The sequence below is a fragment of the Rhinolophus ferrumequinum genome, chromosome 16, assembly GCF_004115265.2.
Source record: "Rhinolophus ferrumequinum isolate MPI-CBG mRhiFer1 chromosome 16, mRhiFer1_v1.p, whole genome shotgun sequence".
NCBI lineage: Eukaryota > Metazoa > Chordata > Mammalia > Chiroptera > Rhinolophidae > Rhinolophus > Rhinolophus ferrumequinum.
The window spans coordinates 40711621-40738396 of NC_046299.1; the positions used below are offsets into that span (position 1 = coordinate 40711621).

The following is a 26776-nucleotide window of genomic DNA, read 5'->3' on the forward strand; positions in this document are numbered from 1 at the left end:
TGCTTAACGCTGAGAATTAGGAAGTAAGTTTAAAAGATCTTTAAGCAAACAAAAGTGATCACATAACAAATCTACCATGGCATATATACTTTATCCATCAGAGAATCCCTCTATTGTACTTGCAGAACTGTAACAAGCTAGGTTATCTGGTTTCCAAGCTCAAGATAAGAGACACAAAATTAGAGGTGATAGAATATGACACAGCATTCAAGCTTCTTCCTTTAAAATTATCTGCCCAGTAACATGGCTGAAGTTCACGTTACTCTGTTCTATTATGAAAGGTTTTATCAACATTAAGCATAAAACAGAATAATTTCAACACAATGTGTGTATTTGTGTGTATGTGTGTGTGTATGCGTGCATGTATCTGTGTGTGTTTCATCTTTGTCACTCTTCCCAGAGGTATGAGGGAAATTGAAATGTAGTTAGGCTGACCCTTATCATATCGCTATCTATTTTCTCTTTCTCTTATTTGACCAAAATAAAATATTTTTAACCATTGATTGATTTACATATCCCTTAAAAATCAAAACAAAAGAACAACAATCAAAAATGTTAAGGAAAAAAGGGGAAAACCAGTGTGGATTTTTCTTATAGCTCAGTGAACTAGTGAGTATATATGTCTTTCCTCATCTGCTGGAATTTTAGGAGTAAAGATTTTAAGGAAAAATTTCAAAATGGATGTTACTCTCTCAGACATAAATATCAAGTAGATTATTTTTGTCAGTGGATTCTCAACTTTAGGGTAGAGGTCTGTTGTAGTTCAAGATTACCTAAGAAACACAGGTCTACTTACCAATATCTGGCTTCTAGCCCAATGTACGTCCACTGTTCTTGAGACTACCTTCCATAACCAAACATTTCATGACCCATGAAGAAAATCCAAAATCAGGCACTGAGATTTAGGGGGTGCTATTCTTACATATGTGGCGCTTCCAAAGAGTGATTCTTAAGAAGTGCAACTTTTAAATCATTCCACAGCCCTCTTCACAATGGCAGAGAGTGAAACGTATAGAACTGGAATTACTCAGAAGTCACATATAGACAAGAGTCACAGAAAGGTGGAGCCCCATAATTAATTGTTTTACACAATCGCTTTTCCTTTTCCTTTTTTCTTTTTTGAGTGCTTGTCATCCTACAGCCATTACGTGAAAGCTGGTCATTTTCTGAATAGTCATGGTCTTTCATATTCCTTCAGTTTTACCTATTTTTATTGCTATATGATTCACATATCATAAAACTCACCCTTTCAAAGTGTATGATTTAGTGGTTTCTTAGTATATTGACAAAGTTGGGCATTCCACCATCTAATTCCAGAACATTTCATCATCCCCAAAAGGAACTGTGTACTGTTAATATTCACTTCCTATTTGCCCCTTCTCATGCCCTCTGACAAGTATTTATCTACTTTCTGTCTCTACAGATTTGCCTGTTCTGGACCTTTCGTATAAATGGAATCATATATGGCATTGAATGGTCTCACTCTACTGCTGTCCATATTGATAAAATATTTTGCTAAGCAAATTTCAATTTTATAAGTGGGCATTTGAGTGTTTATTTTCTTTTGCTTTAGTTTTGGTGAATCAGCCTCTGTTTCCCCTTCTTTTGACAATATCACCCTACATTCTTTAAGGGAACTACCTCGTCCTTGATATGTAGGTAGGACTTGTCTTGGTTGGACTTGGAGACAAACTGGTCTGCCCTTCTTCAACCACAGGGTAGGCATGATATTTTCTGTTTGCTCTTCCAGGTCCATTCTCTAGCCTTCTCAATTTGTTTTCTGCCAAATCTCTCCTCCCCACCCTCAAATAACATGTAGGGACATATCAAAGGCCAACCTTAATTTCATCTATCAAAAAAGGATGAATGAGGTATAAGAACACATACATACTATTTAGTTATGGTCCTAGGAAGATAATTGTTAAGTATCCTTTGGAAAGAGTGACTAAAAACATCACCATTACTCTTTAGTGCAAAAAGGAATTCAAAGTGTTGTCATTGGACAACCTATAGCTGAAATGATTTTCTGTGAAATAGCATCTGCGGTGGGAGAATGGTCAGATTTCAGGGGAAAAAAATGTTATTTTTCTCTCTTAACGAAAGTACACCACTGTTTTATATTAATTTCCTAATTTAGGAAATTTCCAAAAGAAAGAGCTGTCCAAAAGGAACATATGGGTGCCCAATTTACATTTTCTCTTCTGTAGCAACAATCTACTCAATTCTCAAAAGGCAGAGCAGCTCCACACTGAGTGAGTATGATCTTTGATGTCTGATTTCATCCAATATGTTCAATACCTTCTGCTCTGAATGTTTATTGTGGTATTATTATAAGCACGCAATTCTACAGACGTATAATTTTATAGATAGTGCTGAGGCATGCTGCCTAATACCCACCAAAATAAAGTAAAATCATGTAGAATGTCCTCTTGTTATTTCATTTAAGGGCTTAAATTTCATCCTTGAAAGTTTCTTATCCAAACTAGTTTCCTACGGCCAGCCTTTGAACATCATAAAGTGCTGCTCTTAATTAAAATGTTAAGGACATCATGATAGATCTGCACTGATTTACATATGATACTGATTTTTGTAAAGGTTGGTTAGATTAGAGGTATGCTATAAGGTCAAAGGTCAGAGAGGATCTATCTGGCCCACACCCATTGTTTGACTTCATTAGGACTCAATCACCCCAATATAGGAAACATTAAAAATACAGAAAGACGAAGGAGGCACTGGTTTAATTAAAGGGTCTTTTCTTTGTTAACACCACTATGAAGACTTGTCCATTTAAAATACTTTGGTAGTTAAGATAAAATATCATTTGAAATATACTTTGCTTCTTTGCTTTTTTTCGTACCTTACAGTATAAAGACAGAGAAGGAAAAAATAGTGAGAGATGTCATTTGACATGGCAGTTTGAAAGTGTTGCTGTATTTAGTACAAAGTATTAAGGACTAAATCAGAGTAGAGTTCTTTATAGTCACAATTTAATTACTCCACCTGATTTCTTTCTCAGGGTAAGCCTACATGATTCCTGCGATGTTGAGTAATATAAGAAAGAGTTAATCAACTTAAGACCTAAGAGCAAGGCAATGATGAGGATTAGTTTAAAACAATATGTACGAATTATTAGTTTACAGAGCCTCAATTTCTAAGATCAGAATTTGATATTGTCCGACGTTGTTTTTATTTTCAAGATAAGGAGGATTTTTACATTTAAGGAAGGTGAGGACACTTTTTACACTATTGCTTGTTGGCTATTAAATATTGCGTACAGGGTAAAATTTCCCTCAGACAGTGATGCTGTCTTTCTTTCTTTCTTTCTTTTTTTTTTTTTTTTAAGATTTTATTGGGGAAGGGGAACAGGACTTTATTGGGGAACAGTGTGTGTACTTCTAGGACTTTTTTCCAAGTCAAGTTGTTGTCCTTTCAGTCTTAGTTGTGGAGGGCGCAGCTCAGCTCCAGGTCCAGTTGCCGTTTTCTAATTGTAGGGGGCACAGACCACCATCCCTTGTGGGAGTCAAACCGGCAACCTTGTGGTTGAGAGGACGCGCTCCAACCAACTGAGCCATCCGGGAGCTCAGCGGCAGCTCAGCTCAAGGTACCGTGTTCAATTTTAGTTGCAGGGGGTGCTGCCCACTATCCCTTGCGGGACTCGAGGAATGGAACTGGCAACCTTATGGTTGAGAGGATGCGCTCTAACCAACTGGATGCTGTCTTTCTCGAATATTAATATTTCTGTGATGTTTTAATGTGCTCCCACCTAAATGGAAGTTAATCTCATGTCATGGCAGTATGGCTTGTTCTTGAGAAGAGCTCCTATTGAAAAGTTTCTACCAGGAATGATCACAGAAACTCCATTCTGCTGCATGGCCATCTCATTACTTATTCTGTCCACGGAACAATGCAGTTCAGAAGGCATATGGGGACAGGTGTCCAGCTGAAGGAGACATGCTCTGCTGTGAGCTGTGTGGCAGGGCGTGCCAAGCACAGCTGCAAGGACCTGGGAGAACTTTACAGCCTGTGATCTTCTGTTTCACTTCTTCATCACTAGGGAATGTGTACAAATTGAAATCAAATGTGATTCGGATTTTACTCGAGCGGCAGTTTCTCCCAGACATTTCAGAGAAAGTTTAAAACCATGGCTGCTCTAAACATTATTCAAGAATGGGTACAATGTTTAAAACAAGGAAGTTCATTTTTCATCCCTGGCTGGGGCAGGGGGAGGAAATGAAATGGATTCAAGAGCTTTCCCACTATCTCAGAGCTTAACACTAGTTATTTTTCCAGTAAAAAGTTATAGGGGCATTGAAAAAATAAATATAGGTTTAAAAGCCTCTCCTGTAGTCAGCCAGTCTATATCTCTCTCAAAGCACTATGCTTGTCAATATTCAATTTTGTATCTTTCCTTTCTGGAAAATGTTATTACTCCAAGTGAACTCCCATAAGGAATCAGAATAAGTGGCACAGACCAAGTAATAAAGGTCCAACCACAGGGAACTGGAAAGGAACTGGCCCAAATATACAAGAAATCATAGGGTTGGAAGCACTGCGTAGTGTCTTTTCCATGATACTGATATTTAATGACATCAGAGCTGCCATTGCTATGGCTGTAGTAACAAGGGAAGAAATTATTGAAATTCTATGGACCCATAAAATATAGCAGGCTTCTGTTATCCAAAGATAATCAGTACTGAAAAAGGCTCAGGAAATCAAGTGCTCTTAAAATGGAGATAAAAGGGCCATAGTAAATAATGAAAAAAGTTTGGCTGAGACTTCATCTTGAAAGATAAAACTAGAAATTGTAAAAGCAAGTTTAGATGATTTAACTTCTAAATGTAGGTTATAAATGCATTCGTGTACACGTTCTCAGGATGAACAAAGACTAAACCAAATATGATTTTTGTGGAAAACAGTGACTATAAGTTTCCAACAAAATTGTATGATAGCTTGACATCCTTCACTTGACTTTTTTATTTTTTCACAGCAGTAGCAAGAAGATAGATTTTTGCAAAAGTATTTGAGAACCAAAGGCCTCACTTAATTTTTGTGCCATGTAACGTTTTGATTTTTAATCAGTCTCATTTGAAACACCTATTGGAAACATCCTGATTCTTCCCACACTGTCTGGTCTAATGCTGCCTGAAAGCCACATACCCACAGCTTAGCTGTGCACCCAGCAGTTCTCCCCCATTACTTTCCCTGACTTCATCACATACTGTTTCATCTTTTGCAAAACTCGTAATTTTGTTCTCTAATCAATGTGTTGAATAACCAACACCCTGAGGGAGACACTGACAAACCGGAATAGATGCCAGCTTTCAATTGGAAGGAATGTTTGAGTAGGGACCAGCTTTAAAAATGGCCAGGTCCTTAGTGAAGATTTGTGTTATGATGATTGCTTTCCTAAACAACATCACGTGCACGGGGGCTCAAATAATGAACAATCTGGATAATGAGGACCTACAATAAAGTTAATTCTTTTAGACTCAAAATCTATCAAATGATAATCTATTGGTGTTCTCAGAACTTCATACAAGACTCTCAGAATTTATCAGAGGACCTACTGAATAAATTATTAATATATATTCATTACAAAGAATCTGGAAATTTTAAAGTTTGGCCATTTTTTAAGTTTATTCTGCGTGGCTTTTTTCTTTTTAATCTGTTTCAAGGAACAACAATGATGCCTTAGTAAACAGGAATTAAGTAGGGTCTTCCCCTTTTCAACTAGATAACGCACTGATACATTCTGAACTTCTAAGGGCATCTCCATTTCCTTTGTAGGTTAATAAATACTGAGACTGGACCTGAGCTAGCATTATGAAATAGTAGAAGACTGTGTATCACAGATATCCTCAAACATATCTATGACTACTAGTTATACATAGATGGAAGACTTTTAAAAAATCTTTACCTCTCACACATTTGTACTGCAGATGAGGACATATATGAATTTAAATAATCTGTAATAAATTAACTATTCATTGACCATGCTCTTAAGTATTGTATTCTTAGAGGATATGTGAACCAAGCAAACACCTGATCCAGAGAACATTATTTGTACATTATAATAACAAAAGTACTTCGCAATACGGTTGTTGGTTTACCTGAGATTGTGCATTGACATTGGCTCCATTTGTAACCAAGACTTTTACCACCTCTGCTTGCCCAGCCAACGATGCTATATGCAATGCTGTGTTTCCTTTCTGTAAAATGAAAAGCAAGACACATCAACTCTCCCGTCTTTCTCTCTCTGTTTTGACAATTTACAATATATCGAATCTCTCTGTTTTAAATTCCCCAAGGAGAACCAAGTTGACAAGTATTTCATGAGAAACAAGCCCTGATTCTTATCAAGGGCTGAAGCCTCACTGAATTTGGCAAGTGGTAAAAAGCATTAAATGTGTTATACTTACCTTGGTAGCTGCGTCCACATTGGCTTCTCGCTGCAGCAGTTCAGAAACAACTTCTACATGGCCTTCTTTGGAAGCAAGATGGAGTGCGTTTAACCCATTCTGATTAAAAGTGAAGGGAAAGTGTTACTCAGCAGGTTGAAAACAGAGCAGGAAACAGTCTACGAAGATTTCTGAAGATAATATCCCTCCAGCATTCACTTGCTTATGTGCAGTATAGGAACTTGAATTAGGAATGAAAGTACTTGAAAATTAAGTGGGCTCTTGTGATATCATTGCTTACTAAATTTTAGGAATTACTAAAAGACACATAGCTACATTTATGAGCACTCCTCTAAGAAAGCAGAGAATAATTTGATAATTCAAACTGATGAAATTTAATGAAAAACTGGCAAAAAAGAGAAAGTCTTGGTAGGGAATATCTAATGAAAGAGTTAAGGAATTTAAAGTCTGGATTTTTAAAATTTAAACTGAAAAATAAACAACAACAATAACCACAACTAACCTGATTGCAAATGTTGATGTCAACTCCATTTTTTATGTAGTCAAGGGCTTTTTCTAAGTGTCCAGCTCGAGCTGCTCTTAAGTAACTTGCGTTGGCATCAGACTAAAATAAAACCAAAAACATTTTGATGAAAAATTAAACTAACATCCATGTTTGTAACTACATGGCGTGTATGTAGTCCAAGAAAAGAAAAAAAGAGGAAAACATTTTAAAATTGAACTACAGGCAATCCTGGTTTCATTGCACTTCACAGATGTTTCATTTTTTTTTTACATTGAAGGCATGAGCCACCACCAGCAAAAAAGATTATGACTTGCTTTATTGCAATACTCGCTTTACTAGTGGTCTGGAACAGAACCCGCAAAATCTCCCAAGTATGCCTATAGCATATTTCCAACATGAAAATACTAATAAAAGGTCTTTGTAAAGTCACCAAGAAGAGGACAAATTTTTTAAAAGTTAGTTTCAAGTATACAAAGTTACCCCTCACATTATGGCATAACCGACTGAAGTGAAAGAGAGCATTTTCCAGATTGTGCGAGAACCTTAAATCAATGTACAATTTCCTGCGAGTAAAGAGAAATCCTGTAACTTCCTAGCGGTTCCACTATGAAAAGCTCACTATTTTATTGTATCAGAAATTTAACATTTCTTCCATTCTTTTGTTTCTAACTATTACAACCAATTTTGCAATTAATAGCTTCACAAATAAATCAGTGTAACGACATTAAACGTAACAGGAATGTGTGGGTAATGGTGTTCCCTTGGATTTTCCTACCGGACACAGCCATGGGTCAGAACATCAATTGCATTTGAAAAGCATTTACAAATGTCTACACAGACTATGAAGTATGCTTTCCATATATTTTCAAGCTAGCTAAGGCCACACCTGGGAGAAAACTTTATTAGAAGCATTAGCAAATAAATAAATACACATAAACTTTAAAAACAAGAACCAGGAGACCAACATGGCCGGGAGACTTGCTGCCTTCTTCAAGAATACCTGGGCCAAGGAGCCGGTAGTGGTCTCATCCTTCACCATTGAGGGCCTCACGATAATTCTACCCCTCCCTCTCCCCGTGCCTACATCAAATATACCCTCATGATCAACCAGGTCACACCCTACAAACTTCCAGTGCCTGTCCGAGACGATGGAAACATGACCCACCTACCCAGCCACCCCCAGTTTGGAGTGGCTGAAGAAGCTATGAGCAGCTCCACTGACAGGGGGGCGTCCCCCACAACGGCCCCCAATAAAAATGTGAAAACCGAAGGAAAAAAATCCAAAAACCAAGTCTGTACTCTTTTACCCAAAATTTACAACTCTGAAGTACTGCTGAACTCTGACACCTACAAGGACACAGGTGAAACCGCCTCCTATTGAAATCTTTAATACGAAAAAGACAGTGAGAGGAAAGACTGCAAAGTTGGGCTTGCACGATTTGGAAAGGAATCTTGCTCAACGCAGAACAACACAGAAGCAGGTTTTCATGAAAGGCCAGCCAAACACATCTCACTGGTTATCAATGCAATCATGCAGAGTATGGCTTCAAAAAGGAGAGTGTTTTCTTTCAGCCATTTGGTAAAAACCTCCTTCAAAGCCCCTGGTCACAGGCCACCTCATCTGTAAAGACTTCCCAGACCTCCCAGACAGAGTTTAATTGCTCTGTGATCCCAAAGCATTAATTTCCTGGAGCTCTCTTGGCATTCAGCACACAGCATCAGAGTTTTTGGTATACCTGCCTTTCTTCCTCCCTACCTGTAAGCCCCTCAGAATAAGTAGAGGCCGGTGACGGGGTAGGCAACCTCAAGGCCACCAAGATGCCAATCTTTGAGGAATGCTAATCATCCCTGGAAATGTCATTGAGATGAAGGAAATTCTATCTCTCAGAAGGGGCTCTGGTTCTGTGATGGGTCAATTCAGTAAGAGCTGACGTGCTCAGGACCTCAAAGGAGAGGACACTGCCTCCTCGGTCTCCATCCTCTCTATTTACAGCAGTTGGCCTCTGTCTGAGGGAATATTGCTTCCACTAAATCAGGGCTTCTCAACCTCAACACTATTGGCATTACGAAAGAATAATTCTTTGATCAGTGGGATGGTCCCAATCCTATCAATTGTTATCAGTATCGCTGGCCTCTGCCAATCAGGTACCAGGAGTATCCCGTTTGTAGCAACCAAAATGTCTCCAGAATTGCCAAATTTTCCTGGGGGTGGGGGATGGATGGGGCAAAATCTTCCCAGTTGAGAACCACTACTTTAACTAAATACTAAACCAATTTATTTAAAGATTGTAGGCTTCAGTAGGCTTACATCCTCGGCCTATCTAGATTGCCACATGCCCTGAACTAGCCCAAGGCAATGACTTTATGTATAATATTTATCTTTCTGTTTCCCCTGCGACTAGAGGCATCCCTAGTACACAGAAAGTGCCTATAAATGTTCTGTGAATGAAGGAATCAATAAATAAGTAAATTGTGTGGAAATAATTGTATTAATTAAAATAGTGTCCGGAACAATACAGGAGGCTTTATCAACCACCACCACCACCATCACTACCACGGATATCTAAGTGGAGAAACTGCTACTGACACAAAGCTGAACACCAGAGATCATTAATTAGGCCTAGACATATCTGGGAATACATATAGGAATTGCTAAAATAAAACTGGGATGTGAGTCAAGTATGTATCATTTAATCTGAGCTGAGGGTTCAGTAAGAGGAGCACAAGAGATATAGGTTCAAATCAGACCAAAGACAAACCAAAGCTTCCAGGAATGTAAAGAAAAGTAAAATACAGTCTTTAAAGAGGTTCAATCTTTGAGAAGGTTAGTTTTTTTGTTCGGTTTGTGAGTTTAGTTAGAACTAAATGAGCTGTGCAAGGATGGCTCATTGTACCATAAAATACCATCTTCTTTGTGCCTGCTCAATGACTTATCAGTGAATTTGCCCAGAAGGGCCCTGATGCTGTTCTGAGAACAAATGACATCAGTCTGCCTGGATATTTCAACAACCACCAGAGATAACAAATGAGTGATGCATCCCAAACTCTGACTTTTGAGTACATAAAAAACAGCAGGGAAAGAAGTTCAGAGTGGTCAGAATTCAAGGAAAGCCTCTTATTGATGCCAAATCTGAAACGGTTTGGCAATTCCATACACTGTCCATTTTCCTCTCAAATTTTCTCAGAATTTTCCCACCTGAAACTCTAAAGCAAAATAAACAACTTAAACCAAATCTTTTCATTCCGTGGTTCTCTACCTAGTTGGAGTTGGGGTTCTTTTGAGAATAACAAAAGTTATCAACAAATACCTTTCAACAATTGCACACACACACACACACACACACACACACCAAATGTGTAGATGTATATATAATTTGCACACTATTTAATGAGGCTCAGGATGGCTAAGACAGCTGCTTATGGATTCAGGTTTAAAAACACCTGCTCTAATGATTAAGAATTCTCCGGTGGATGTATTCATTATATCTATTTCAACCAATGACCTTGGAATCAAATAATTCCCAGAGGTAGCTAATTTATTACCTGAGAACTTTAGGAGGAAGAGAAAGGACAAAAATTTATTTTCTTCACTTTCACTCTTCTCAGCCCTCTGTTACATACAGACATGCTCACCACACCAATACCTAACAATCAGCCACTTTATACTTCCAAGTAGAGGGGGACAAGGAGGGCAGAAAAGATAAAGAAAAAAGAAGAAGAGAATGAAAGTTGCCTTGAGGAAAATCAGCAATTTAGGAAGTGAAGTTATTAGTGCCCACAGGAAAAAAATACCCAAGAAGTTCCTCCTTTTACTCCCAACCACCTGCAAGCAATACAACCACATCTTCCTTCCACAAACATTTGTTTAGTATCAATCATGTACTAGTTGTGCCAACACCTGGCTATATGGTTGTGAGCAAAACAGATGTTGCACATATTAAGACTCACTTGTCTTCATCTCACTGTCACTTACACTTTTCCAAATCGTGTTGCTTAAGTGGCAGGGTAAATCATGGATTCTTCACTTTTTTTTTTCCTTCAAATTTTGCCTATGATACCCATATATGTTTTGTTTATTTCCTTAATCTTAAAAATACACATTTTGCATTGGGTTCAATATCAGTGGGCTGCATCTTCTAGCTGTCATTTCATCAAATAACTAGGGGCTACTCTTACCACAGGCACAGTTTGGTTTTTAGTCTTGAGCATTCTTTCAAAACAATGCCTTTTAAAAGCCACTTGCAGATGAATTATTATGGAAGGAATTAGGTCGCAGGAGAAGTTGAGCTCTGCTACATGGAAAGTCATACAGAGAAAGGTCATTGCCTAAGGAGTCCATTGGCACAAAATGAATATAAGCAGACTGGTCAGCATTTTTCCCCCTGGATGTTCAAAATCTGAAGTAAGAATTTGGAAAATGAAAGTGTCTTTCATCATTATTTAATATCTTATCTACTTAGTCATTTTACTAGACAGGAAAGAAATATGAGCCACGAGTGCTTTTCAAGGAAATAGCTGCAAGGATAGAGTCAAGCATTGTTATGAATTAATCTAATAACTCAGCATTTCCACCTGTACTAGAATATTGATATTATTCAGCAGAAAGCAGTGATTGGAAAGAATAAGCATTTTCTAAGCACCCAATATCAGTAAGAACTATTACTTCAAACCTCTGACTATATGCTAGATACTATCAGAAGGACTTATAATTTAATTATGTTATTATTCACTTAATATATATTAATTGTATATGTTCTTATATTAACTTAGTCCTTATAATAGCTCTATGAAGAAGTATAGTGGATTGAAGAGTGTCCCCTTAAAATTCATGTCCATTTGGAACCTCAGAAGTGACCTTATTTGGAAACAGGATCTTTGCAGATATCATTAGTTATAAGGAGGTTGTGCTGGATTAGAATGGGCAGTAAAACCAACGAGATGCCCTTATAAAAAGAGGAGAAAATGTATAAATTCTGAATCATTCTGTTGTACACCTGAAGCTAATATAATATTATATGTCAATTATATCTAATTAAATAAAAAAGAAGAGGACACAGACACATAAGAGAGCCTATGTAAAGATGCAGGCAGAGATTAGGCTTTTGTTGCCACAAGACAAGGAACCCCAGGAGCCACCAGAAGCTGGAAGAGGCAAGGAAGAATTCTTCCCTAGAGCCGCTGGAGGGAGTGTGGCACTGCTGACACCTTAATTTTAGATTCTGGCCTCCACAACTGTGACAGAATAAATTTCTGTTTTGAGCCACATAGTTTGTGGTGGTTTGTTATGGCAGCACTAGGAAACTAATACAAGTACGTATGATTACTAGCTCCATTTAATAGGTGAGGAAACTGAGCTTTGGCAAGGATGAATGACTTTCCCAGGAACACACAGCTTGTGAGTGGCTAGGACGTGAGCCCAGATAGGCTGCCTCCAGAGTTGAGGCTGTTAATCATTACTCTAAGAAAGGGCTTCATAAATACTGGTCTACAGTTCATGCTCAGTAACTCTTGGCTCCTCCTTCATTCATCCTCCATCAATCAGCTCACCCATCTATCTATCCACCCTACCATCAAATTAAATATGTAGGTACTTTCAGGTATACCCTCTCCAGACCACAATTCCTTAATTGAATTCATTTCAAGGCTCAAGACCAGACTAACAGTGAATTGCCAGAAGACATGCAGATTAGAGACTCAATGAGTAGGTAACAGAGCTCTGCTCCATTGCTTCTAAACCTCAGCGGACAATTTCTGGGTCCCCTTTATATCTGATCTACCAATCCTCTTTCTCCTTAACTTCATCTTCCCAACTATTTGGGAACCACATAAAGGGTAAGATGATCCTTTCTGTAAGCTTCTGGTTCCTTTTCTTTGCCTAGCAACATACTCAGGTGTGTGTGTGTGTGTGTGTGTGTGTGTGAGTGTGTGTGTGTGTGTGTGTGTGTGTGTGTTTGAAAGACATCTTTCCTTTCACTTTTCTACATAGCACTCCTTGTAAGTGATGATCTCTATGAGTTTAGTGGACTAGTTAATAGATCTGTATCCCAGCTATTCCACTTACTAACAGTGTTATCTTTGGCAAGTTTCTTAACATACATGTGCCTCAGTTTTCTCAGCTGTCAAATAGGGATAAAATGATCTACTATTAGAATGAAATTAGATAATTCATGTAAGGTGATTCACAGTGTGAGTGCATAGCAAGCACTCAATAAATGATGATTATTTTATTTTTAAATTATCCTGTAAACATCAAACATTTTGAAGAACTGGTTTAGGCTCATTGCTTCTATACATCCTTAGCACTGATTCATATTTGAGTCTCTGGCCATATGGCTTCTCTTAATGGTCAATAAAGTCTCTCTGTACAAAATCACCCATGACCACTTGATGACAACCATCACATTACATTATTTAATTTTAATTCCATCCTCTCTTAATGTTGAGCCACGTGACAGCACCAATCACCTTCTCTTTCTTGAAAATCTTCCCTTTAGTTGCTTTCCCCTCTTTGTCTCCTTATTGTCTCAACCCATTACTGAAAGATGGATCTTTTCCATGTTCTGTTCTGACCTTACATTCCTTTACTTCTTGTGCTCATTGCCAGCATGACCTCTTCATTATCATGACTTCCGCCATACGAAACCCACCACTCTGTATGGACATTGTGTGCATCTGTATCCCAAGGCATTTCCACTTCCATGTCCCACAAGTTACTCACCACCACAACAAAAATAATAAATGACGAATGACAAAATATAAAGTATGTGGTACTGAAAGTAGGTACTAAGGATAGAGATGTGAATAATAAATTCCCAGGGTTTCCTTATTTCAATTTAAAGGTCCAAAGATTATCCGAGTCACTCAGGAATACAACTTTGGTGTGAATCTGTGACAATTTCTTTCTTCTTCCTTCTTTTCCTCAAACCCTCTTCCAGAAAGTTACATGTAAGTATCCTATCAAATATTCTGTCTTTGGGACTTTAATAGTTTCCATTCTCCTTTAAAAAAGTATTTACCATAATGCATATCATACATACAAAAGAACACGTAAAACATATATAAGCAGTTTAAAGGAAAATCCTAAAAGAAATATCCACATACCCATCAGATAGCTCAAGAAAGAAAGTGACAAGTAGCTTTATAGACTTCCAACGAGCCCTTCCTTGATTGGCCCTCCAGAGACATCCTCTGTTCTAGTTAATCATTCTCAGGCCTGTATAGTTTTTCCATCTGTGTATACGTCACTAAGCTAAATATTATGTCGTTTAGTATTTTAGCATTCTATATAAGTGGAAACATACATTATGGATTGTTAGTATTTTAGCATTCTATATAAGTGGAAACATACATTATGGATTGTTCTGTGACATGATTCTTTTGTCTAATGTGTTTCTTAGAGTTTGCCACGTTGACATATGTAATGGCAGTCAATTTATCATCGGTGCTTGCGAAAGATTTCATTATGTGATTATAACACAATCTATATATCTATTGTAGAGTGGATGAATGTATTGTTTCCAGTTTGGGTCTACTATGAACCGTGCTGCCATCAACATTCTGGCCACTAGTTTTGGTGCACACAGGCAACACTTTTTTAAGGTATATATTTAAAAATAGGATCTTAAATGCTGGATCACTGGGTATGTGCTTATTCAACTTTACTGGTTAATGACAAACTTTTTCCCCAAAATGATTGTATAATTTAGACTTTCTGTGGTTTGTGATTATTGATTTTGAGCTCATAATCCTTAGGAACTAATCTCTGGGAATTCCTTTGGCCCTGGGTAAATGTTGCCAAATTCCAAAGAGAAATTTAAGATTGCTTTTGCCAGTTGCCTAGAGGCACTATCTCCTCAAGATTATATGAAAAATGAAGGTTTTGAGTTTTTATTTTAAGACTACACCGACAAATTAGACTTCAAACTGGTATAGATATGAGGGAATCCTTGTGGTTCCAAATGCTCAGGGGAGACATTTTTCCCTTCCATCTGGTGACAAATTGAGACAGGCAAGCTTTTCTTATACTCTTCTGTGTGGTGGGTGTATCTCCTGTCCAACGTTATATTGGGAGCCACACCCGTTGGGGCCCCGCTGTGTGTGTGTGGGCGGGAGGGGTCTCATATTAGGCTATCCACTCGGGACACCTGTAGGCTTTGTGTCCTGTGTCTAATGTAGCCACATAAGATTGGTTCTTGTTGGAAATATGCTTAACCTTTTCTTCTTTTTTCTTTTTTTTTTCCCATTTACCTTATTCTTTTCCCAGTTCATTTCTTAGCCATATGATCCCCAGGATCATTCTACACACCTCCAGGAGGTTGTTGTAGTCAGCACACTTTCTGTCCCTAGCTGACTACTCAAAAAGCATCGAACACTATGTAGGAGCTCATGAGGAGCCACTGAGGGTTCTGAGAAAAAAATCCTGACAAGGATGATAGCTGCAATTTCGTGAATGCCTGCTATAGATCAGGGACCTCACTAAGCATTATATTCTTGTTATTACTATTATTCATGCATTATTATTATTTATTTCTTAAAAATTCTATCAAGATGGGAATCTTTATTACAGATGCAAAAACTGAGCCTCATAAATGTTAAGTGGCTAATAAGGAAGCAGGAAGGCTTGAAACCCACAACCTTCTGCTAATAAGCCCAGCTCGGTTTTCAATACCCGTGGTTCTGCACACCGAGACGAAGAACACTCTGAGTAAGTAGAATTCCACATGCCTATCTGCAGTTTCATCCCAAGTAGATCTACTTTGACATGTTTAACTATTGACATTTGATGACATTCTTCATTTATTAAAATGTTTCTGTTTTAAACCACAGTATTCAATCGACTTCTCTGGCATAGTCTTTGAGGCCCTTTAAAACTTGCCCCACAGAAACACGTCCAGCCTGTACTAAAACATGAACACTGATATTGAAGGCAATCCAAATGCCTTATTATGCCTCAAGGGCTTATGATTTCCTGATAGGTCCCATATTTTCCGGGCACTGACACTTCACCCAGGACACCCCTTTGCCAGTAATGCTCACCACCACTGCTTGCTCCCCACCCTCTACCAAGAGAGTCACCCGCTAAATCCCAGGTCCAGCGCAAATGTCACTTTATCTTTCCTATTTTGCCTGATAAACACTGGGCATAACCCCTTCTCTCTCAGCTGTTCTGATTCTTGTAATTATGTAATTTAATTTGGTATTAAACTATGAAACAGTATATAGAGAAAGAGTACTTTTATGAAAATGAAATTAAGTTCTTTGGAAAGACTTATTAGAAAGAAGTTCCTTAAAATGTTGCTGCTGAAACAGATATGGATGACTGTTAAAAAATGAAAAATCAGAAAAATCCAGAAAGATGCTATGTTCCGATTACTCCACAGAACACTTTGATTTTTAGCTTTCCGTGAAAGATACAGAAACTGGGACTCTCAGAAAAAGCATTAGTGTTATGGAAGGAGGACATGAACTCCAGTCGGCAGACCCACACTCAGAGAAAAGGCCTCATTTTCACGTCCTGCATTAGGTAAATGGAAGCGCACTTAGGTGGCTTACGGTAAAAATCAAATGTTTCACCAATACATGTGCCTTTTTACTCCCGGCTGCTAACCATTAAAAAAATAAAACAAAAGAACTGATATAAATTTTGCTATATAAAAGGCCTATTAACCATGCTTAATACTTCTCAAGAAGACTCTAAGACACCTCTAATAAAGTTTCTTCCACTAAAAATGTCCTGATGCATTGCCTAGGTGGCCAGATCCAACAGATCACATTTCCTGGTGTCTGGCATCAGAAAATATGGACCAGGAAGAACACCAATTTTCTGATTTTCCCATATTGGACATGTTAACTTAAATGTGAATGGTGGTACCAGTATATCTGTGCAGACATATCCAGGAAGTACATCAATCTGTTTTCTTAAATCCATATTCTAAACGCCACTGGGAGGTTGTATTGAAAGTGAAATCACAAGTCTGGGACTTGAAGTAGTAAATAATACATGCTTCCTAACTATAAAATAAAGACTAATCATCAAAGTGATGTGACATTGTTCATTCCATCACCAGGATTAAGGGTTCATATTCAATAAAGGGTTCAACCTAGCAGTAAAGCAGTAATGTCTACTTGGCCTCTACCGTGATGATGCAGTTACTGTTTTCAATGATTTTATAATCTAATTGCGCAGACTGGAACCAGCATGTGGAATTAGAATTCACAATAGCAGAACCTACGGATGTTGAGAGAGTCCATGGAGGTTTATTGGGCAAAGCCATTTCTGCATTCTGGGTATAGCTGGGCACACAGCTAAGAGGAAGAGGTAGGACTTCAAGAGGGCACTTAGTGGGAAGAAGAAAGGAAAGTGGTTAGAGATGTAGAAATGGTAAGGAATGATGAATAGACAATCTCTACTGAAGAGGAGAGTCCCTCAGGGGGGATAGTAAAAGAGCGGTTCATAGAAGATTTGGAATGGTAGACAAATCTGATTTAACTTTACCGTAAAGATACCAGGAGACAGTGAAGGGTTTTGAGAAGTGGAAGGAAATCATTACATCTATATTTTAGGCCAATTAATTGATGGCAGGTTAGACTGTGGGAGGAAATGGAGACAAAAAGATATGCAGGTCAATGGATCTCAACCTACCATGTCAAGGATCTCCAGGGAAAGATTAAAAACAACAACGAAACAGACTCTTAGACCCTACCTCCAGAGAGTCAATTGGTCATTCGGATAAATGAAGCTCAAGTGATTCTTTTTGCAACTAGAAGTGAGAGCCACTGAATTAGGTTATGATAAAAATATGGCTCTACGTGACAGACAGGTTTGGGGGGATGGCAGGCAGAATGGAAAAGAAAGGAGTGCTGCAAGAAGCATTGTGAAGGTCTGCTGACAGACTCTTAACTTCACATAAGAGACTATTAAATTCTCAATGCTAGATTTTTACATTTTGGCTTTCATATTTGCCTCTCCCCCTTTTCTCATACTCTTCTACGGCACCCTTTTTAAAACAAAGTTTTAGAACCAGAAATCAAAGATGTGAGGCTTTTGTTGGTAACATCAGCAGTAGTTGTTGGTGACTAAAATCTCAATCAGGTAAGGGACTTACACAGTATGGGGTCTGCTTATCAAAATCTCCAGATCTTCTAGGGCACTGATCTTTGATTTGCACTTGCAATGCCAAGTACAGTGTTGAAATATAAATGGAGCTGCTTTGCAGACCTTCTCAAAATCCAAGACTAGTGTGTTTATTTGGAATCAAATAACTTTCAATGAAAAAACGGTCTACTGACTTGAGAGTCATGTTCTCCTGAGTTTAATGCTTTGAGATTTGACGTGGGGCTGTGGTCCTGCCCAAGCATGTGAGGGGAGAGCCAGAGCAATAAATCAATTTTTTTTTGTTTTTTTAACCACTAGACTAGAGCAGAATCACTGCTTATGCCCTAGGACACATCCATGCAGATAGTGCCCATTCAAAGTTGCCAGATGATTTAGGGTAAGATATTATGTGCTGATACTTTATAGATATCTTGCACAGTGATCTAATTTCTGACCAATGTCAAAAGAATGCGACCAATTGCACAACCAAAACAACTGTGATATTCATGCAACAATCTGCCTCCTGTCAATAAAAACCTCAGATCTTTAGGAGACTGGTTTTCTCTCTCTCTCTCTTTCTCTCTCTCTCTCTTTTTTTTTTTTTACCAAAGGGGTATTAGGTATTTATGTTAGCAAATAGGTACTTTTAAAGTACGTGTTCGAGGGTGGGTTGTAGATATTTTAAATAAAGGGGAGTGTGTGTGTGTGTGTGTGTGTGTGTGTGTGAGTGTGTGTGTGTGTGTGTGTGTGAAAAAATTTGAACCCTTTTAATTAGGGAAAACCTTGGCTTATTAAGATTTTACTCTTTATTTAATAGCTACTCAGTTATTGGAAATAAACCAACATTTTCCATCCATAAAGCAGTACGAGTTGGAGTGCAAAGGTTTGGGGGCCTAAACCAGTAAGAAAAATGCTTCTTAAGGCTCTCTGTATCTGTAACGATCACTATCAAAACCACTCCAGTATAAGGGGCTGCCTCCACAGATTCCTTCCAACTGCTACAAGGCTGCCATTGTAAAGATTTTGCTTGGAAGTAACCTCAGTTCATCCCTGAAAATGAGGTCACTGTCCCCGAACACATGTTAGGCATGGTTAGCATCTTTACACTGGGACCTTTGCCAGAAAGGTCCCTGCTGTTTGTTGCACATTACAACCCTGCCAGGGCAGCGGCGGGCACACAGGGGCCCCTCTGAAGTGTAAAGGCAAAATCCACTCTCATCTTTATCTTTCAGGAGAGGGGAGTAGGAATCAGTTAAAGAAAATAAATACAGCATTGGCAGGCTTTTGTTTTTACAAAGGCAGTGTTTTTAAGAGATTTCCTTTGCCATACTGATAAAAACCCACTCTCCTCAAGTCTTCCTACTATGATCTGGTTTACATCCAAAGGAAGATCCAGAATCCAGGCTCCTTGCAGTGTCTTTTCTCGCTCAGAATTCAGACCCCCTAAAAATTATCCTGCAGGCTGATTAGAAATAAAAATAAATACAGAGACGAAAGATGTTTACCGTAGGAGAAACATAAAGTGCATTTGGATGTCGTTGTGGGGTGGGTGGGGTATTTCTAATATTTCTCAGCGCTAAGTTGATTCTGTTCAGCTACCAAACAGGATTCATTGGAGTTTATCTGAAATTTTCTGAGAACATAAAATAAAATTTTAAAGAGCCAGTGTCAGCTGCCTCCATGGGATATAAAACCATATGCATCAGACAGGAGAGCTGTGTATATCTTAATAAGATGAGGTCAATATAGTAGCCTTTTGTCCTGATTTTTTGTCCTGTACTAGCCTAGAGCAGAATTTCAAACCATTTGGACTTAAAATGTTGTAAAAATATTCTTCACAGTATAGAAGTTGCAAGGTGTCTTAGTGTGCTGTACACAAAGATTCCTGTCCTCACCCTATTATGGATTGGTAGAATGCTATAAATGATGTAAGGAATTGATAGATTAGACGGATTTTAGATTAGATAGAATTAGACTAAATGATGAGTGAATTCTCTCTTTCAATTAAATTCTCCATGATATTGTGCAATATTGAAGTACTCTTACAGCTAATGGTAAATGACAGATTTCCCTAATGAGCAAAAATGGAAACGTGTTAATAAAAGTTCTTTTGTAATAAAAGTTCTTTTGTAGCCAGGGTACTTAACAGAACATGTGTGCAGAGGAGTAGCTCTTTATCCAAAATATTTGAGATTTGACATGGGGCGGTGGTCCTGCCCAAGGACATGAGGGGAGAGCCAGCAGCAATAAATAGATTTTTTTTTTTTAACCACTAGAGCAGAGCAGAATCACTGCTTATACCCTAGGACACATCCATTCAGATAGTGCCCATTCTAAGTTGCCAGATAATTTAGAGTAAGATATTTAAAATGAAATTTAAAATGAAAACAAAACGAACCCTTACATTTTATTCCATTCAGGGACATTTCAGAACACAGCAAATTTGTCTTTACTTATGTAAGAGTGAAGTTATACAAGGACAAAACTGTAAAATTTGTAAAATATTTATCTTTGGTTGTTTTGAAACATAAAGATCCAAATTAATACACCTGGAAAATAACCACAGATAAAGACAACTTTTTGGAAAAGTATGCTTCACAGGTGTACTCATTACCAGGCGTGTCTGAAACCTCTGCTGTGTTTGGATATTTCTGGTTATCTCTCGGGACAAAGACCCAGAGAAATGATAATATGTTGCTTTGAAAAACAAACAAAAAAAATAAAACAAAACAGATCTACCTGCAGCAATCTCAGTGCTCAGAAATTCAGAACATACGACAGCCCTGGAGAATTTTTATTTTTCTCTTAATTCACAAAGACGGAATATTAATATAAGGAAGCTTTAGTCCTTTCGGAAATTTTAACCATCTTCATTTTAGGAAATTATTTTCGCCACTGAGTTAAAACAAGAATTCAATCGAAGGCTGCATAAAATAGTAAGCAACTGGTGTTGGTTTGTAATGTATAAATTTTGTGGATGACAAGCTCTCTAAAACATGTGATTGAAACTTTTTCCATTTGTTAGGCAGAAGGCAAGTGCTGAACAAAAATGAATCACTGGGGTCTTATACTTTCTCATTATCTGTCATCCTTTTCTCTTCTATGTTTCATATAGTTCATCTGTCTCAATTGTTTCCCACATGAACACTTAAAAAAATCACTGTTGCTCTCCTGAGAGCGAGGCTGCCTATAAAATCATTGATCCATTCTCCATTGTTCACCTAAGGAAGTGGCTGTTTTCAATGATCAGGCTTTCCCACCTCTGGAATGGTTAAGCTGACATGACCTCATCATGCCTTCATTTACTATACTCACAGCATGAGGGGCATGTACTGGCCCTCAACTCACCTCAACAATATTTACTAAATAATCTCTAGCCCTGAATTAATGAACTGGTAAGCAAAGAGTCAATTATAGTAATAATTATATCTTAGTCTTACTACATAGCTTGCTTTGTATTAACAACCAAAGTATGTTTCTATTTTTCTACATGCATCGTATTTTTTGAGGTATACGGAGATCACCAAATTATCTCTATTTATATAAATAGGAAAGTGATGCAAAGAGAGGTGTGATTTTTCTTAACTAGTTAGGAAATGGCTAAACATAGAATTTCAGATTCCTGGATTTAATGTTACCAGTACCTCATGGTACAAGAACAAGAATGAATTATTCCAGTAAATATAGGGGCGGATGCATATATCTTGCAAATTACTGTTTAGATATCATCGGATAAATACCCAGAAGTGGCATTGCTGGGTCATAAGGTAGTTCTATTTTTAATATTTTTAAGGAATCCCCAAACTGTTTTCCACAGTGGCTGCACTAATTTGCAATCCCATCAACAAAACACGAGGGTTCCCTTTTTTCCACATCCTCACCAACACGTGTTTGTTAATTTATTGATGACGGCCATGCTGACAGGTGTGAGGTGATATCTCACTGTGGTTTTAATTTGCATATCCCTTATGATTAATGATGTTGGGCAACTTTTCATGTCTATTGGTCAGGGGTGTGTCCTCTTTGGAGAAATGTCTATTCAGGTCCTCAACACTAATTCAAAAAGATACATACACCCCTGTGTTCACTGCAGCGTTATTTACAAAAGCCAGGATATGGAAGCAACCTAAGCGTCCATCAATAGACAGATGGATAAAGAGGAGGTCATACATATAAACTATAGAATATTACTCATCCATAAAAAATAATGAAATCTTACCACTTGCAACACATGGATGGACCTAGAAGGTTTCATGCTAAGTGAAATAAGTCAGACAGAGAAAAACAAATAGCATGATTTCACTTATATGTGGAATCTAAAAACCAAAATAAACAAAACGGAAACAAACTCAGATACAGAGAACAAATTGATGGTTGACAGATAGATGGGAGGGAGTTTGAGGGAATGGATGAAAAAGGTGAAAGGGACTAAGAAATACAAATTGCCAGTTATAAAAACAGTCACCATATGTTTTTATATGGTGGATGTAAAGTACACCATAGGGAATATAGTCAATGATATTGTAATAACTATATATGGTGTAAGAGAGGTACTAGACTTACCAGGATGATGACTTCATAAGATATATAAATGTCTAATCACTATGTTGTATACTTGAAAGTAATATAATATTGTTTGTCAACTTTAATTGGAACATTTTGAAAAAGAATGAATTAGTCCACAATTTTATGGTTCAAATTAGTGAAACAACTTAGCTGAAGATATTCTTGCCAGCCTCCTAGGTTGAACTGGACCTCTCTGAGGTCAACTGGTCCAAACTCCCTTTCCCCCAAATACTACCCATGTTGTAATTCTCCCTACACAGTTATCCCACGTAGTCTGCGGGGAACAACATCTAAACATTATGACCCACACCTCACAGATGAAGAGGGCCAAAAACAACAGATAGCCTTATCTCTGTAGACATCAAATGAAGTTGCTCTGAGCCCCCAGTGCAATAGTATTATGCAGTCAAAATTTTAGTCTGTGGGGCATCTTTGCTTATAAAACAAATACCTAGTTGTGGCATAGCTTGGCCAAACAACAACAACAAACTGCAGAGTCCCTTATAGATGCACGTTGTGATGGTAAGATGAGCTACTTATCAGTTAGGAAATGCATAGCCATTACTTCTGGCATTATATATGGTGGATTATATAAAACATGTCAACTGGGATTTTTCCATTTATGTGGTATGTTATGAATCAGAACAAGGATGTCAGGGCTTCATGCCTAAGGATCCTTACTATGTAGGAGGTATTGGCATGAGCCTTAAAATATTTAATCCAGGGAACTATTCACATTTTAAATATAGCAACTGAAAACAGTGACAAGCTAAAATTGGTCTAGGTACCAGGAGAAAAGAGAAAGGATTTATTTGAGTAGATGAACACTTTCCAAAAGTCTTTTTTTTCTTTTCTTGTTTTCTTTTTTGAGTTCATGAAATAGCTTAATTTTTAGCGTGGATAGACTTAATACTGCAAATATCACTATTTTTTTCCAATGCATAAATATACTTTGTATGACAGGAATCAGTCAGGAAATCACAATACACTGGACTTAGCTTCCTGGTCAGATAATTTGAGGCCTGAGGTTGAAAGCCCAGAGGAATTGAAGAGTGAGGCCCATAGCAGCAGAGGGAGAGGAGGCGTCAGCTAGTGAGAGGAAGGGTTCCTGAATTTCTCATCCTAAAATGTGTGTGCCAGCTGGTGCAGCTGGAGCCTTGCTGGTAAATGAAACTATCTGCCTTTTGGGGGACTTGTGGTAAGGATGGTTTCCTACTCATTCTTTTTAACACCAATATACCAAAATGCTATTGCTCCTTCCATTTACATTTTTCATTTCTACCTGAGTCTATGATCAACAAAGAGATCTTAGGAGCCCTTAGAGAGAATATAGCTAAATAAGTTCCTATTTGAATGAATAAAAAATATGTTTTAAAATCAGGTTAGAATAAAAAATATGTTTTAAAATAAGGTTAGATAGGTATATAGATTGACAGCTTGATTTGTGAATCTTAAGTAATCTTTAAGTAACATTTACATGTTTCCTGGACAAGATTTATACATAGAAGACTTATCAGCTTTACACTGAATGCAATAAAATGGAAGAGAGTAAAACAGAGCAAGCAGTGCCCAGAGGCACGAAGAGATGTTTTCAAAAGTACAATGAAAACATGTAGTTAAGATAATGAAGGATGTAATTTTTCATTACATAAAGTGAAATATATAAGAGTAGACTTTATCCCAAAGTTAAGGTAACCATTGGAATACGTAGTTACAAGTAGTTAAAACATGGTAGGTGACTTTGAAATATGTGGCTCTATGATACTCTAACAGCTAAGGCATACTACCAGGATCCGGGGAGTACAGACTCACATCTAAGAAATTGCCCTTCACGTATGAAGATGAAGGGGCTAAATCAGGGATAGCACGCCATACATTAGTTTTTAAGTGTTTGAAGATAGAAACTAACGGATTAGTTTGGACCTATCAGCAAGTCGATATAGTTTGACAGTTTCAGAGTTCAGACTCTGGAGCCAGAATGCCTCAGTTCAAAACCTGGCTGTGCAATTTATAAACTGTGTGACCTTAGATAAGGTATTTAAACACACTGTACCTCAGTTTCCTTATTTGTAAAATGAGAATAGCAGTAAAATTTAACTTATAAGGCTGTTGATAAGATTAAGGGAGATACTATATGTAAAATGGTTAGAAATGGCCGGGCATACAGTTGGCCCTGAATAGTACACCTTAGTATCAGTCAAAAAGTTTTTCACTTTTTTTTTAAAGCTTGCTTGGCTATGTCTAGTGTCATGAGAGTCCAGTGAACATAATTGGTCAAAAAGGTGAATTCATGAATATGACTGGTTTTAACCAATGCTTTCAGTAGCTAAGTTAAACAAGGCCAGGGAACATTTGTATTGCAATCTGTCTAGAGTAGTGGTTCTCAAAACATGTTTGTCTCAGGGTCCCTTTATACTTTTAAATATTATTGAGGATCATCGAAGAACTTCTGATTACGAGGGTTATAACTATTATTTCTTATATTAGAAGATAAAACTGAGAATTAAACAAATATTTATTAATTTAAAATAACAATAACACATTACACAGTAACATTAAAAATCTCATGAGAAATAACTATATTTTCCAAAACAAACAAAAATGGTCACAAGACTGGTATTATTTCATAGTTTTGCAAACCTCTTTAATTGTCTGACAGTAGAAGACAGATTCTCATATCTACTTCTACATTCAATCTGTGGCCATGTATTGTTTTGGTTGAAACATTTGAAGGAAAGCTGACCTCAAATAGATAATGGAGTTAGAAAAGGGGGAACCTCATAGGAAGTGGAGTACTCTGGAAGGGTCTCAGGGAATCTCAGGGGTTCATGCTTTCAGAGTGGCTGTTCTACAACCAAGTTGTCAAAGACTTAGCTCATGGTACCGGTGCCCACCACCACCTAACAGAATAATTTAGGCAAGAGTCATGACTGAACAGGAAGACCAAGTCTAAATAAAGGCAGTGCTATTTTTGTAAAGTACAGACCAAGATCACGATAATTGTTGCCTGTTTATTGCCTTTTTGCTCCCTTGATTCAGCCCTCTTCCAGATAGGATCTTTCCAACTGGCTTTGTCTATACACCCCACATACTTAGACGCCACTACACTTTTCCAGTGGATAATACTGTCCTCAATGTCAACTTAATGATCGTGGAAATGACTTGTGAGAAATGAACAATACATCCGATTGCAATTAGTGTTGTCATATCAGAAAGATAGCAGGAAAATTCTTTATCGACAACTTGTCCTTGTTTTGTAAACACAACTATATACACAAATCCTCTATTTCGGGAAAGTTCTAGACTGATAAAAACTTTCATTTTGGTCGCTAAAGTGGAAAGTTAATTAGTAATATTTTCTGTTTAAAATATTTAAAATATTATCTCTTATTGTAAGAATAAATGGTGGCCAGAAGCCTAAACATTATTTTAAATCAAATTTATTAAATATTTTTGGCTCCTTTTCAGCTATACAAGTAATATCAAGTTTACTTTCAATTTAATTCAAATACTCTTTTGATGAGTTGCTTAAAATTATAAGAGGCTACATTCTTTAAAGATGAGGATTTGTTTAAAAGTTCTAAAAAGTATTTATTGAGTGCTTAATATGTACCAGGCTCAGGGGATTAAAAGACGACTAAGACACAGGCTATATTTAAAAAGCTACAGAATTCAAAGTAAAATTTAGCTTATTGACATGTCTTTTCAAAATATAACAGAACAATCACTGGATTACAGAAACTGTAAACCAGTAATATGTCAAAATGATGCTGCGTTAGAATACAATGTAATCAAGAATTCAAGACTAAAACTGAAGCATACCCAGACATTACAAAGCAATTTTTAACATTATTGACTTTTTATACTTTTTAAATTGGTCACATCACTCACTTGTCACTTGATCAAAGAAAAATGACATTAACTTCCTAATATTATTTTCTGGAAATGAGTACCTATCATGAATGTCTACATAGATCTTTATTTCATATAATAGTCAAAAGTGGCTCCTAAAATAAAAGAATTAAATTCTTTGTAGGTTTTTAATAAATGATTAATTAGTAACTGTAGATATCTACCTGATATACTCTGAAATTTATTCTATAATCTAATAATAAATTCATCAGAAGTTTAATTAGAAAACAGTTTAAATTTTTTAATGAGATTTTACAATATATTCTGAGGACAACAGTA

At 37.3% G+C, this 26776-nt stretch overlaps 1 protein-coding gene across 24 annotated transcripts in view; it reads right to left on the reverse strand.

Moving 5' to 3' along the window:
* The window catches only part of ANK3 (ankyrin 3), a 473720-nt gene that overhangs the window by 197907 nt on the left and 249037 nt on the right, over positions 1–26776 (reverse strand). For all 24 annotated transcript variants that reach the window (XM_033130276.1, XM_033130259.1, XM_033130260.1 and 21 more), the window contains exons 2-4: positions 6922–7023; positions 6420–6518; positions 6111–6209 (exon numbers count right to left, since the gene is read on the reverse strand). In XM_033130276.1, the coding sequence (XP_032986167.1) occupies positions 6111–6209; positions 6420–6518; positions 6922–7023 (300 nt within the window). The remainder of the gene's footprint in view (positions 1–6110; positions 6210–6419; positions 6519–6921; positions 7024–26776) is intronic.